General features: G+C 39.4%; 1 protein-coding gene across 3 annotated transcripts in view; it reads right to left on the bottom strand.

Annotated features, from left to right (window-relative positions):
• Window positions 1–15,908, bottom strand: part of GIPC2 (GIPC PDZ domain containing family member 2) — a 430,222-nt gene that overhangs the window by 372,315 nt on the left and 41,999 nt on the right. For all 3 annotated transcript variants that reach the window (XM_040470735.1, XM_040470734.1, XM_040470736.1), the window contains exon 3: window positions 11,913–12,093. In XM_040470735.1, the coding sequence (XP_040326669.1) occupies window positions 11,913–12,093 (181 nt within the window). The remainder of the gene's footprint in view (window positions 1–11,912; window positions 12,094–15,908) is intronic.

Raw genomic sequence — 15,908 nt, 5'->3', positions numbered from 1 at the left:
CAACTCTTGAGTTCAAGCCCTGCTCGAGTCCCCCACCACGGTCATGAGCTCCAGCACCAGGTGAGCCCTGCTTCTCTCTCTCACTTGTGCCCTCTCTCAAAATAAAAAATGAAAAGACATCATTTGAGAAAAACTCAGCTCTATTTTTAGAACTCCTTGAAATTACAGGCAAAAGTTAATGCACGCCTTGAAGAAAGTTTGTAGCTTTAATACAGAGGGGACTGTTTTACAAAAAAGATTATAAACCTCTGGACTCCAATGGGAGGGAAAAAAATTTTTTAAGTGCTGGATAAAATATTTTTACCCTTTTAAACTTATTTATTCCACAGCATGATTTTATCAGAGAATTCAAAAAATCAAGAAGTATTCTTCACTTTTATTATTGGTTTACTACATATTTTCTACTAGTCTTTGAAAAGGTATGAAAAGTGTTACAAAAACAATCTTAACAGTTTAAAGAAGAGATACAATGGAATATTCTACATTTCTAACACAGAACCATTTATAATATTAAAGAAAATGGTTTAAAATGAGAATAATCAGGGGCGCCTGGGCAGCTCAGTAGGTTGTGTCCAACTGCAGCTCAGGTCATGATCTCACAGTTCATGAGTTCGAGCCCCACGTCAGGTTCTGTGCTAACAGCTTGGAGTCTGAAGCCTGCTTTGGATTCTGTGTGTGTGTGTGTGTGTGTGTGTGTGTGTGCACTCTATCTCTCTCTGCCCCTCCCCCACTCACACTCTGTCTCCTTCTCTTTCAAAAATAAATTTCAAAAAAAATTTTTTAATGAGAATAATCATATAGTTAAAAATTATGAAGCCACGAAGTAGAATGACTCAGTTTCTCTACTTCTTAGCCTAGAAATGCTAGCCTCTTTTTCCAAATAATTGTTTTCTGGCTATAAAAGTTAGTATATTAATTTTATATTAAAAATGCAAAGAGCACAAGAAGCCTAAAGAAAGAAGTCACTCATAAACTCACCACCTAAAAAACTATTAAGTTTCAATATACATATGCTGTAAGTCATTTTTCTTAGTTGTTACAGGAGCCCCTGAGTGGCTCAGTCAGCAGACTGTCCAACTCTTGATTTCGGCTCAGGCCATCTCACACATAGCCTGCAGCGGTCTGTGCTGACTGCGGGGAGGCTGCTTGGGATTCTCGGTCTCTGTCTCTCTCTCACTCTATCTCTGCCCCTCCCCAGCTCACACTCTCTCTCAAATAAACATTAAAAAAAAAAAAAGTTTTACAGAAATAGTATATTACCACACATTGTTTTGTAGTCTGCCTTTTCACTTAATACATCATTAATCATTTTCCATACACAAAAGAAATAATCTCCTTAACTTATTCTGAAAACATACTCTTACCATAATTTTGAGCACAATCTGTTATATAATTATAGGATAATGGATCTGACAACTCCCATTGTAAAAATACTCTCACAGAATATGTGTTGGTATAATTGCTGTGTTTCTAATAAGTTACTTTTTTTATTAAAAGAAATTTTTAAGTTTATTTATTTTGAGAGAGAGAGAGCAGGGGAGGAACAGCGATAGAGGAAGAAAGAAAATCCCAAGCAGGTTCTATGCCATCAGCACAGAGCCTGATGTGGGGCTTGAACTCACGAACTGTGAGATTGTGACCTAAGCTAAAACCAAGAGTCGGGTGCTTAACTGACTGAGCCACCCAGGCACCACTCTAATAAATTACATTATATTCATACTGTGCAGCCGTATTAAGGAAGCCACTTACATTTTAGCATTTTTGCCCCCTTCCTCCTACAGTGCTAGGACTAAGCTTAAGAACAGTTGAAACTTAATCTTTTATTCACGGTTATTAATTCCAAGTGTTCCTGAAACATTATAGTTCTAAGAAACCAATCTCTGTTTAAAGTAAGTGCCTTGGGATTACAAAGTTCTTAATACTATAGATTGTAATTTCACTTTTCCCAATTAAAAATGTCAGCATTTAATAAGTTTTCTTTTAAGGAGAGTTTACAATAAGAAAAGAGTGCGTATTTAGCTTGGGTCTTTATCCAGCTAAGTCTTACGCTGAAAACGCATTTATCAGTTATACTCAGTATTCAACACATCTGCCACACCCCACAAAAGAGAATTTGGCTCTTTATTTATCTTCTTCCATAGTATCTTAGTGGCAAATGCCAAACCAACCAACATCCAGCTAGATAGAAGGGCAGAACAAATTCTGTGACATAAAAAGATGATTAAGCGGCATGTTCTACCCCCTAAATTTATCGTTGTGAAGACCTTAAGCCTTTGTCTGTATACACACACACACACACACATATATATAATACGTGTATATACATACGTATGTATATACGTATACACATATATACATACACACACACACACACACACACAGTGCCACTGTCAGATAAAATGCAAAATATCTAAAACTGAACATCTCTCCCTAACTTTCCCTCAAACCAATTCTACATTCAAACTGCCTCATTTCCAGTCATCACTCTTATTACACAGGCTCCAAGGATAGACATCTTGGGAGTGACATTTGTTTCTTCTGAACTTTCTCTTCTCTCTTCTCCTTTAAGCAGCATCAATCCAACTCCTGACAACCATGTTTGCCTTGGCAATATTACTCAGGCTTCTTTCTCTCCTTCAAATCCCTACTGCTGCCCCTAATCCCAGCCCTTATTTACTCCCAGACTGCTGCTGCAGCCTCCTATACAGTTTCTTCTCTATAAAATCCAGCCACATTGATTTTCAGGCTTAAATCCCCAAAATCTATTTCATGTCATTCTTCAGTTCTAATACCTAAAGGACTCCCTCTCTCCCTCAAAAACAAGCTCAGATTCCCCACCTAGTTTTTGGAGCTCTTCTTATAATAACCCAGAACTGCTTCTGCAGCCTGATTTGCTGCAGTTCCTACAAGCCCAGGCTCTTCACTGTTCTCAACACTTCCCACAGAAAACCCTGTCTATACTTTTCCTCCCATCTACCAAGACCAAGTTCAAATGCAAATCTTCCCTAGGAAGATTTCACCTACCTACCTTTCCCTTCTCTGAACATCAATTTAAATTTCTGAAGTGGATTTAAAATTTTACTCCACAATTTTGGGTATAAGAAAGGTCAGACTGAACAGGATTCGGAGCCCCTCATTCCAGAGGTGTGGTGAGAAACTGAGCCTTAGCTTTGTTTTTGAAGTCTCTCTTCCCTCTCTGAACATCAAGAGGGCTGCGAATGGGCTCAGTCCAACAAAAACCCTACAGTCTGAAACTATGTCCAAGTCAGTGTGTACACTTGTAGCCTAAGCCCAGGACACAGGGCAATCTTGACCTCAAGCCTGCAAGGCTACAGTTTTGTTCTTTGGAAGGTTCTTTTGTTGTTGTTTTTAGATAGTGAGCACACAAGCAGGAGGGACAGAGGGGGACGATGGATCTGAAGCAGGCTCTCTGCTGACAGTAGCAAGCCCGATGAGGGGCTTGGACTCACCAACCGCAGAATTATGCCCCAAGCCAAAGCTGGATTTTCAACCAGCTGAGCCACCACCTAGGTGCCCCACAAGGCCACAGTTCTTAAGTCTCTAATATCCTATGGAACTCTATCAGGCATCCTGTCACCTCTTACGGGGAGTTACATGGAAATAGGACCCTGGTCCCTGATTCTGGTGGAACCTACCAAAAACCATGGCTTTCTCTTTGGGGAAGTTCCTTCCCAATCTTACCATTTCTCCCAGCCCCCATCACTGTTGAAGCTTTAGAACCCTTCCCAGTCATGGACAGTCAGCTCTCAGCCGAACTGCACTTTAAACGTTTTTCTAGCACATACCCTGGCTTGTGTTGTATTCTAGAAAGGCAGAAACATCCAATGTTAATACAAGCCTCAGGAGCAAACAGGAATGGAGTACTGTACTTGCACTTCCCATCCACCGTTGGGTGACCTCAGCAAGGTATTTAACTGCCCAAAGTCTCAGTTTACTTATCTGAAAAACTCTCTCAGGAATGGCATGATGATTAAATCAGGCCATAACAGTCCTATTAGTAATGACTTACATTTATGTAGCACTATGTGCCAAGCACTATTCTAAGTACTTTACATATATTAACTCATCTAATCTCACAAGGCTTTATAGATAAGTAAACAGGAACAGAGGGAGTACATGGTCCAAAATCACATAGATAACAAGCAGCAGAGATAGGAATTAAACCCAAGCAATTTGTCTCAGTCTATGCTCTTTATTGCTTCCTATAAGCCTTCAAAAAATGGTACCTTACTGCTATTAATAGAATTACTTGATTCTTAATATATCTGCCTCCTATAAATCGGAAGCTCCTTGAGGACAGCAAACATACAGACGTATCTGCAACAGTTGTTAGAAAGCTGGCTCTGAAGGCTCACTGCATGGGTTAGAAGGCTGCCTCCATCACTCACTCGTCTAAAACCTTGGACAAACTGCTTCATATTCTAGCATGGTTGAAAGGATTAAGTGATTTCCAACATAGATAGTACTTAGAAAAGTGAATGGCAGGCAGCTACTATAAGGACATGCAGATATATCTCATTGATAGGAGATAGCATATCATCGTCGGTCTTTTCGAGATCTGGAACCGTGCCAGAGTTCCCAACAAATAACATGCTAATCACCAACTCATCTCCATTACTTTTCAAGTTTCACATGTGTTTGTCTTGTTCCTAAAATCACCCCTTACAGAAAGGTTCCACCTTCATAATAATAGTAATAAAACTTACATTGAATACTTACTAGGTGTCAGGGACTGTTCTGTTCTTTTTTCATGTATTTAATCATTTAACCCTCGCAGTGGACTGATAGGGTAAATACTATTATCATTTTCACTTTTTGTATGAAGAGACCAAGTCACAAAGTTTAATCCAAGGCCACATGATCACAGAGTCCAAACGTGACAGTCTATATACTTAATTACTTGCACTTTCTCTTCAGTAACTTTTACCATATTCCCCAGTATGTTTTGTAGAATTCAGTATACATGAAAAGGCACTAAAAGCATTTGTTGGTTGAAACTTTTTCACTAGAAATAGCATGAAAAATAGACATTTCAAACACTTAAAAAATACTATCTAAAAAGTCATCTAAAACTTAAAAGCCAAAGTTTCTGTCTTAATATCAAATAGACTTAGTCTTTGAAAAGGAGCACATCAGTGAAGCTGAATCACACAGATGAGGTCCGAGTTTCCCAGCTGTGAATGACTCAAAGGACTCAGACGTACTTCACATACTGAACATCCTATTCTGATAGACACAGAGCACAGAAATGAAGCCTCTAAAAGAAGACATAGCCCGGAGATCTGTTACAAAATCTAACCCCAAAGCAAAGACTATTAATGCTTTAGGAGGTACACTTTTCTTTTAACTCCCTTTCTGATTTTGAAAACAATTTACAAAAAACACTTCAGGCCTTCTTCCACAAACATCTTTCCATAAAGGGCAACAATTACAAATTAAAGAACTTCTCTGGGATACACAGAGAATCATCCAAGTAAAACAACCAAAGTTTCAGAGATTTAACAGTTATTTTTCTGCAGTTAAAAGGCCGCACAGGAAACAAACCAGTTGAAATAGTCTAGTCTTAGAGCCAGCTAAATGGGAAGAGTGGTTTTCACAGTCTTGGGAAAGTCTAGGTTTACAGGGCAAACCCTGCAGTGTTGAGCTCATTGTGGAGACATGTTCCTTTTCATTGGCAAAAAGGGAAAGGAAGTGAGCCATGCCCTAAAAAAAATATCACTAGAGACATTCCACCCGATACTTGATAAGGACTGGGAAGGCTGCCATCAACTCATGGCTAGAAGGAGAAAAATTTGGATCAGAAAGCAGCTGACCAGGAGAAACCATGTTAGGTATGGGAAAGATTTCTCAAGCTACAAATTTTTAACAAGGAATCATTTAAACCAGTGGCTTCCATTTTTATCATTTTTTTGCTATGACCCACAGTGACAAATACACATAACACAATTACAAATATATACATAATTGAAACACAAATATACAAAATGTAACTGACACGTACAGTGTAACCTACCCTTACTAGGCACAAAGCACTATGAAGTTTCCGATTCTATCCTACTTTGTGTTTTGGGTTTTTTTTATAATGTTTATTTTTGAAAGAGACAGACCAAGATAGAAAATGAGCAGGGGAGTGGCAAATGGAAGAGGACAGAGAATCCAAAGCAGGCTCTGCTCTAACAGCAGAGAACCCAATGCAGGACTCAAACTCACAAACCGTGAGATCATGACCTGAGTCGAAGTCAGACGCTTAACAGACTGAGCCCCCCAGGTGCCCCTACTTGGTGTTTTAAACATACCAGTTGAGATCCACTGGATGAACAGTGATTTAAACTCTGATCAACACAGGAGAATCTGAGGGTGTGTCTTAAAATAGCCTTTAGCTCCCCCTCAGAGCCCCACTGCCAACTCAGGAAAAAGCTGCAGTGGAGCATCTGCTCTTGGGACAAGTACTGGGCTCTTGAGTGCTTGGGGAAAGGGCATCCAAAAGCTGTCTCCTCCAGGTCTGGCCATTCCTCACTGTGCTGGCCCCTCCTCTTTCTACTCCAGAAAGGCTGGGCTTCCCCCACAGCTCTAGGTTTGATCTTTTTCTCTTACTCCTCTGAGTGATGGGATTTCCACAGCTTGAAATTACTCCTAAATCCCATCCCCAAGGCTCCAGTTCTCAACACCTGTCTACCTCTTACACATTGCCAACTAAATTTTCCCACAAGTTTCAAATTCCTCAGGCCCAAAATTATACTGTAAGTACAGTCTCTCTTCCCTATCTTCTCACCCAAATCTGTTTCTCTTCCAGTTTTCCTCATCTTAAAGAATGGCACTACAATCCCTCACCCAAGCCACATCTGTGGGTCATCATTTGCAATATCTTTTACCTCTACAATGAGTTGCCAATTCTACCTTCTTAATATTCACTAGTACACAGATAAATGTTTAACCATCAGCTCTCCAAGCTTTAAAAAAAAAAAAATTCCTGACTTGCAGCACTTTTCTATGTCTGTGGTGTAAATGATGTCACTAAATGTGGAGTTTGGAAGAGATGTGCACAAATGGCTCCAGCACGCCACTGTCTATTCCTCGGAACCATTTCTCATCTCCATACCTACTGGTACTACCTTAATTCAGGATTTCGCCTTCTCTCTCTGCAACCTACACAATAGAATCTTCATGGATTTCGTTGACCACCATCTCATAAATCACCCCCCACTTTGACACAGTCTCCAAACTGTCTAAAAGCCAAGTCTCATCATGTCACTCTCCTGCTTAAGCCCCTTCATTGCCCACTCTTTATCTTCACATATAAGGGTCTTGATTATTTGGTCTCTACTGACCCTTGAGCTTCGTCTCTTGCCACACAACCACCTATAACCTCTATTGGAATCACACTGACATACATGCTTATTCCCAAACATAGGATACTGCCCCATGCCTCCACACCCTTATTGTATTCTCACTCCCTGGGACAACCTTTCCTAATTTGTTTACTGAGCACACCTCTTTTAAGATTCAGCTCAAATCCTTTCTCCAGAAAGCTTTTCCTCAACTCTTAGGTAGACCTGATGTCTCCCACTTTTATGCCTCCAATACATGTTAGCACCTCTAACACTCTATTGGATTTCTTTCTTTTCATATCCATCTCTTCCCACTAGATCTGAGCTGCTTAAAGGCAAGAATTAGATCTTATTCACAGACAGACCAAGCAGGTAATATCGTGATGGAATACAGTGGACTCTCAAGAAACTATATCAGCGATTAATATCCTAAGACCAACATGTACTAACTGATCAAACATCTATTGAATGAAAACATCAGGATGTTCTTGCCATATACCCAAGGCCAAAGGACAGCTAAGATACCCCACCTGTACCTTCTAGATTACTAGGGAGCCCATACCGCTATAGTCAAAAAATTTGCACTGTGATTTTTTTTTTTAAGCCTATTGGCTTCTGTGTTAGTTTCCTAGGGCAAGTACAAAAGACCACCTATCTTAAACATAAGAAATCATTTTCTCAGTTCTAGAAAAGTCCGAGATCAAGCCAACACCAAAGTTGCTTTCTTCTAAGACCACTCTTCTTGACTCGTAGAGATCTTCGTGGTCACATGGCATTCTCTATGTGTATTTATGTCCAAATTTCCTCTTCTTATACCAGTCATATTGGATCAGGGCTCACCCTAATGATCTCATTTTAATTTAATTACCTGCTTAAAGACCTTATCTCAAAATACAGTTACATTTTGAGGTAGTGGAGATTAGGATTTCAACACATGAATTTTAGGGGACAAAATTCACTGCTAAACTGTGAACTCCTCAAAAGGTAAGAACTATAGCCTTCTTTCTTAGTATCCACTGTGCCTAATGGAGTTCCCAGAACACAGCAGATTCTTAAGTTATCTGTGGGAGACGATAAATGAAAGATCTTCTCAGAAGTATAGTCCAAATCTGGATTGTTGTCCTTTCCAAATCTGGTGACCAGCACTAAGAATGTCGCTTTCACCCTTTCCCTAAAAGAAAGCTTGATGCAGGGTGCCTGTCTGGCTCAGTTGGTAGAGCATGAGACTCCTGATCTCAGGGTGTTAAATTTGAGCAAGCCTCATGCTGGGTGTAAAATTACTTAAAATTAAAAAAAAAAAAAATCCTTAAGACCAGACATGCAAAGCCAATTGACAATATCCTGCCTCCCTCCACATCCATTCTTTTTTTTAAGTAGGCTTCACGCCCAGCCTGGAGCCAACACAGGGCCTGAATTCACGACCCTGAGATCGAGATCTGAACTGAGATCAAGAGTCAAATGCTTTACAGACTGAGCCACCCAGGCACCCCCCTCCATATCCATTCTACACACCCAACCTCATAGTATCATGCATGGGTACGGTCAGATTCAAAGTCAAGAGAACACCAACACACTCCACTAAACAAGGTAATAACTTAGGAGAAATGGCAAAATGAACATCTGCTACTTTTTCCTACCCAAAAGGAAACCTCTCCCTCCTGTCCTGCATGATTTTGGTGGGCCTACTGATCATGTAACACTGCCTTCTTCACTATCAAGATGGAACATGATTTAATCAGTGTCCCTCCCTCTCTGAGGAATCTGAATCCTCAGTGGAGAAACATGAAGATAGGAAATACCTAAAGGGAGTTAATTCAGTGCCATGAAAGGTGCCTGGTTCAAACATCCCTGAAATGGCCTTAGCTCCCGACCTTCCCAAGGCTTGACTGACACAGTCTGTTTCTGAGACCTGATAGTCTTCTAAAAAAACAAACAAAATGGGTTTTCAATAAAGTAGGAAGTGTTTATTCTGTAGCTCTCAAAGAATCTTGGCATATATAATGGCCCCCAGAAGTGGGATGTGGTGGACCTATGAAAATGGGAGCAGGCTGTAAGGATTCCCCCATCCATGTCTGAAAGTTGCATTCATCATCTTTATTACACCATTGCAAAGCAGCCAACTGCACTCTTCCTCCTTGCATTCTGGAACCCAGTCCACATGCCTCCCCAGGCTAAATCTTTAGGGAAGTTGGTAGGCAAACGTCAAAATACTAGAGTGTATGGCTATTTCAACAGCTTTCAGTACAATCCTAGAAATGACTTCACTTCAGCCTAGGCAGCCTATCTGATCACAGAGATGAGAACGTTCTGCCTCACCTACACTGGCCTTTTCTTCTGTGGGAATCCAAGACAACAAAGTCAGATAATCATGAAGGACAATGAATTTGAATCAATCCATCAATGACAATGCTATAAGATCCAGGATAGAAGGAAACAGCAAAAAATAAGATCAGAACCAAGAGAACTGGGGGAAGCTAGATCCCCTAAGTACCTCTTGATGTATACTCCCTTCTGGGAAAAGCACCAAGCACTGGGATGAAGTCAAAGAAAAGAAACAACTACTACTGCCTTTATCCCAGAGGCAAAAAGCAGCAAAATTAAAGGCTGAAGGACAGAGTAGCAAGGCCTATTTCACAGAGAAAAACCCTCAGGCTATGGCCCAAAGTCAAGTACCAACCCAGAGGAGATAATGCATATTGATCAGCAGATTTAAGTAGAGTTAAGCTGCCACAGTAACTTTGGAAAATAAAACCTATCATTACTCCAAAATCAATTTCTACATGTCCTAACCACATGTCCTAACCACAGCACCACCAGAATTTGGGATACAGAAATAATATACCCCCACTAGGAAAATCCTACCCAGTGTCCTCAAATGTGTACACAGAATTCATAGGAGCAATACAGAGCAGGTTCAATAGTAGTTAGCACATAAGGCAGTGTGGGGGTTTATCCATCTATACATGTCTCCAGTATTAAAAGGGAAAAAAATCTAATCATGGAGCAATAATAGCTAAATACAATGACCTCTGTAACATCCAAGACTAATATCAACCAAGCATCCAAATTAATGTATATCAGCAACTTTCTACAAAGATACAGGGACCACAAAATTTCAATGCAGACAATAGGTAAAAATAGAGATTAATTCTGAAAAACAGATTATGTGCTAGAGACAAATGTAGGAAAAAATTATATTCCTTGAGTTGTACTAAGAGAAGAACTGATTTATGAAAAGTCTAAATCAAATCAAACTGCTTATATCCAATCAGTTTATAGGTTATGATCTGGGGAACTGGGTAGCAAACAAAGCCAGTTCACAAGGAGGTGGACAGAAACCTGAGTGTGCCCACCTTCCTCTGTGACAAGTGTACTCAGAAGCTTGGTTGCACACCACACAGAATCACAGTATCGATAGCATGGTCTCCTAGGATGGTCCTTCCAGGAGCAGCACTGGAATAAGGGATTCTTTCCCCCCACCCCCAATGTTTGTTTGTTTAAGTTATTTTAATTCCAGTATAGTTAACATACAGTGTTACATTAGTTTCAGGTATACAATATAGTGGTTCACTAATTCTGTACATCGCTCAGTGCAAGGCATTCTTTTCTTACATCTATGTAACCCCGCTCCCACAAGTAATATAACCTACACCGTATTTCTATTAAATGGCACAGAATCGCTTGGAAGCAGAGAATTTCCACTTCCATATGGATAGTATCTGTCGCTTACTTGTTAAGGGAGGGGAAATGTAATTCCCCAGACCCACTGCATTCTCCCATCATTTTTATTTACTGCCCTGAGAAAATATCCATTAGAAACAAACTATAAGGAATATTTATGTTCTGTGAGCAAAGGGAAAACCAGAAGTTGGGTGGGGTCATGGATGAGTAAGGGCAGCCTAGAATGATTCTGCTAAAGATATTTCAACACTGATGAACACCAGAGGCCGTCATTTGGCTTATTAAAATAGTGCTGGATAGTCAGGAGAAGCTGGCACATTTTCCTGTAGATGAGATAGCCCTAGGGGTTTGAACAGTTGGAACACAGCTGCCATGGCTAAAACCAAGCAACTACAGATGTCACACCAAAGTGGAAGTAATTTCATACCATCCCATGCTGCCAAATTCAAAATGCTAATGGCGAAAAAGTATTGAAGGAAGTCTTTAAAATAGACTAGATAACTATTTTAAATACCAATTCTAAGTGTAACTAAAAGTTTTTGCTGTTAAGGTCCACGAACAATAGTTATGGCTTAGAGAGCCCAGTCAAAAATTTTACTCCTCAGCAAGATGAATGCATTACAATGTGCCGTTCTTGGAGTCTGGAACAGCCACAAAGTCACTCGACATCAGACTTTGTAACTCCAAAGGTCTTTCAGAAAATGTCCTTTTAGGCAATTCTTTCTCCTTGAATAGTTGTTTCCCTTATAAGTAGTGCTCTCATTCTCTATATCCTTAATGGATATACTAAATCACATGGCACCACATCTCAGTGCTCACTACCCTTAGAAAGACAAGCCAGGGAAGGGAACACTTCACACACATACACACACCCAAACTTACCAAATGCCTTCTTAGGTTCTATTAACTTCAAGGTAAAGGGTTCATCTTTTTTTAATTCCTTTAACTTTTTAGCAACATCATAGTGACGCCACCCAATGATATCTTCTCCATTTATGGATTCAATATGATCCCCCACACAGATGGTTTTAATGGAGTCAATTAGGCTACCATCTTTAATTCTCTGAAAGAAAATTAAGGATAACACTTAATACAAAATGGAACTGTATAACATTCCTTTTTATGCCCCCGAGACATTATATGTATTGACATATTCACAATGCAGCTTAATGCTCAGTTAAAGATAAGGACCAGGCAACAAAGGACAACCACCATACCTCATTCAGAACTCTGCTCCATCAGTCATCATACCTCCTCCAAGAAACTTCTCCTCAAATCCTCTGGGTTACTCCCCTAAGAATCGTTAAGGTGTTACTCTCCTGCTTCTATAGTAGGTGTTGTTACATATGCTGAGCTCTGAACTAAGCACTTTACATTTGCCATGTCATTTAGTTTCAACAACCTTTAGAAGACCCTCAGACCATAGACTGAAAAATTGAAGCTTGGAAAGATCTGTTCCAAAAAATAGGAAGGGAAGGAAAACTTCCAGACTCATTCTATGAAGCCAGCATTACTTTGATTCCCAAACCAGAGACCCAGCAAAAAAAGAGAACTATACGCCAGTATCCCTGATGAATATGGATGTAAAAATTCTCAACAAGATACTAGCAAATCAAATTCAACAGCGTATAAAAAGAATTATTCACCATGATCAAGTGGGATTCATTCCTGGGCTGCAGGGCTGGTTCAATATTCACAAATCAATGTGATACATCACATTAATAAAAGAAAAGATAAGAACCATACGGTCCTGTCAATCGATGCAGAAAAAGCATTTGACAAAATTCAGCATCCTTTCTTAATAAAAACCCTTGAGAAAGTTGGGATAGAAGGAACATACTTAAACATCATAAAAACCATTTATGAAAAGCCCACAGCTAATATCATCCTCAATGGGGGAAAACTGAGAGCTTTCCCCGAGATCAGGAACACTACAGGATGTCCACTCTCACCACTGTTGTTTAACATAAGGGTAGTTCTAGCATCAGCAATCAGACAACAAAAGGAAATCAAAGGCATCAAAATTGGCAAAGATGAAGTTAAGCTTTCACTTTTTGCAGATGACATGATATTATACATGGAAAATCCGATAGACTCCACCAAAAGTCTGCTAGAACTGATACATTAATTCAGCAAAGTCACAGGATACAAAATTAACGTACAGAAACCAGTTGCATTCTTATACACTAATAATGAAGCAACCAAAAGACAAACAAACTGATCCCACTCACAATTGCACCAAGAATCATAAAATACCTAGGAATAAACCTAACCAAAGATGTAAAAGATCTGTATGCTGAAAACTATAGAAAGCTTATGAAGGAAATTGAAAAAGATACAAAGAAATGGAAAAATTCTGTGCTCATAGATTGAAAGAATATTGTTAAAATATCAATACTACCCAAAGCCATCTATACATTCAACGCAATCCCAATCAAAATTGCACCAGCAATCTTCCCGAAGCTAGAACAAGCAATCCTAAAATTTGTATGGAACCACAAAAGACCCTAAATAGCCAAAGTAATATTGAAGAAGACCAAAGCGGGAGGCATCACAATCCCAGACTTTAGCCTCTACAACAAAGCTGTGGTCATCAGCACAGCTTGGTATTGGCACAAGAACAGACACATAGACCAATGTAATAGAGACTCCAGAATTGGACCCACAAAACTATGGCTAACTAATCTTTGACAAAGAAAGAATATCCAATGGAAAAAAGACAGTCTCTAACAAATGGTGCTGGGAGAACTGGACAGCAACATGCAGAAGAATGAAACTAGACCACTTTCTTATACCATTCACAAAAATAAACTCAAAATGGATAAAGGACCTGAATGTGAGACACGAAACCATCAAAACCCTAGAGGAGAAGGCAGGAAAAAACCTCTCTAACCTCAGCCGCAGCAATTTCTTACTGGACACATCTCCAAACGCAAGGGAATTAAAAGCAAAAATGAATGATTGGGACCTCATGAAGCTTTTTATCTTTGCGCTGCAAAGGAAACAATCAACAAAAGTAAAAGGCAACCAATGGAATGGGAAAAGATATTTGCAAATGACATATCGGACAAAGGGCTAGTATCCAAAATCTATAAAGAACTCACCAAACTCCACACCCGAAAAACAAATAATCCAGTGAAGAAATGGGCAGAAAACATGAATAGACACTTCTCTAAAGAAGACATCCAGATGGCCAACAGGCACATGGAAAGATGCTCATGTCACTCCTCATCAGGGAAATACAAATCAAAACCACACTCAGATATCACCTCATGCCAGTCAGAGTGGTCAAAATGAACAAATCAGGAGACTCTAGATGCTGGAGAGGATGTGGAGAAATGGGAACCCTCTTGCACTGTTGGTGGGAATACAAACTGGTACAGCCACCGCGGAAAACAGTGTGGAGGTTCCTCAAAAAATTAAAAATAGATCTACCCTATGACCCAGTAATAGCCCTGCTAGGAAGTTACCCAAGGGATACAGGAGTGCTGATGCATAGGGGCACTTGGACCCCAATGTTTATAGCAGCACTTTCAACAATAGCCAAATTACGGAAAGAGCCTAAATGTCCGTCCACTGATGAATGGATAAAGATGTGGTTTATACATACAATGGGATACTACTTGGCAAGGAGAAAGAATTAAATATGGCCCTTTGTAGCAATGTGGATGGAACTGGAGACTGTTATGCTAAGTGAAATAAGTCATACAGAGAAAGACAGATACCATATGTTTTCACTCTTATGTGGATCCTGAGAAACTTGACAGAAGACCATGGGGGAGAGGGAGGGAGGCAAACCATAAGAGACTCAAAGACTGAAAATAAACTGAGGGTTGATGGGGGGGTGGGAGGGAGGGTTGATGGGGGGATGGGCATTGAGGAGGGCACCTGTTGGGATGAGCACTGGGTGTTGTATGGAAACCAATCTGGCAATAAATTTCATATTAAAAAAAAAAAAAAGCATATGCATTCCCTACTCTTACCAAGTGGAGTAATAACTTCTTCTGAATCCACAGTATGATCACCGCATCTAAGAGTTAATAGCAAAACTCATGTTCCCCAGCATCTCTATAATTATCATTAGAAAAAAGAAAATTGTAAAAGGGTAACCTGGGAAGGTTGGGCATTTTTAAGTTTTATTACTATATACCAAAATTCACAATAGGCTTCTATTTCACCCCCAAATTTTAAGAACAATGCTATGTTCATTATAATAGTAACTATTAATATGCTTTATGCAAGTGAAATAATACCAATTCAGAGCTCATTATCATTACGAATAGTCAATTATAAAAGAAATGAGAAATTTATAATCTGACACTGTTTTATTAGGGGTCCATATTAACATTACAAGTTAATAGAATTAAGAGTAACCACAGCAACCACTAAGTACAACTGGAATTTCTAAAAGGTCACAGAAAAATAAACAAGATTTTTAAGAAGACTAGAGTCTAAAGAAACAAAAAAAAAAAAACTATTAAATATCCTGTTATCTACCCATTCTTAAGCCATTAGAGTGTGAAAATCTATACATAAATATTGCCTCCTTAAATTTTACTCTCATCTATCTCTTCATACCTTCTGAACCTATTTTTTTTTCTTTGAACAACAACACACAAATTTCAGTGTCCTATCACATGTTTTTAGACTTGTCACAGTTTTATTAATAAGTAGTATATAAAGTTAATTAAATGAAAAACTTTACAGACATGTATAAATCTTACTAATAAATTAAGGTCAGAGGAACAAAAATCTACACTGTCTTGGGCCTAGAAGTAGTCACAGAAGTCACTAGAAGAGTGTCTAGACAGAAGGAGGAAAGGCAGTTACCAGAAGTCCAAGTAGCAAGGTGAGAATCCAGGTGGGCAAGAAAAACAT

This window comes from Herpailurus yagouaroundi, unplaced genomic scaffold (assembly GCF_014898765.1).
Source record: "Herpailurus yagouaroundi ecotype Mexico unplaced genomic scaffold, PumYag 77, whole genome shotgun sequence".
Lineage (NCBI taxonomy): Eukaryota > Metazoa > Chordata > Mammalia > Carnivora > Felidae > Herpailurus > Herpailurus yagouaroundi.
This window is presented reverse-complemented; position numbering and strand designations above follow the sequence as displayed.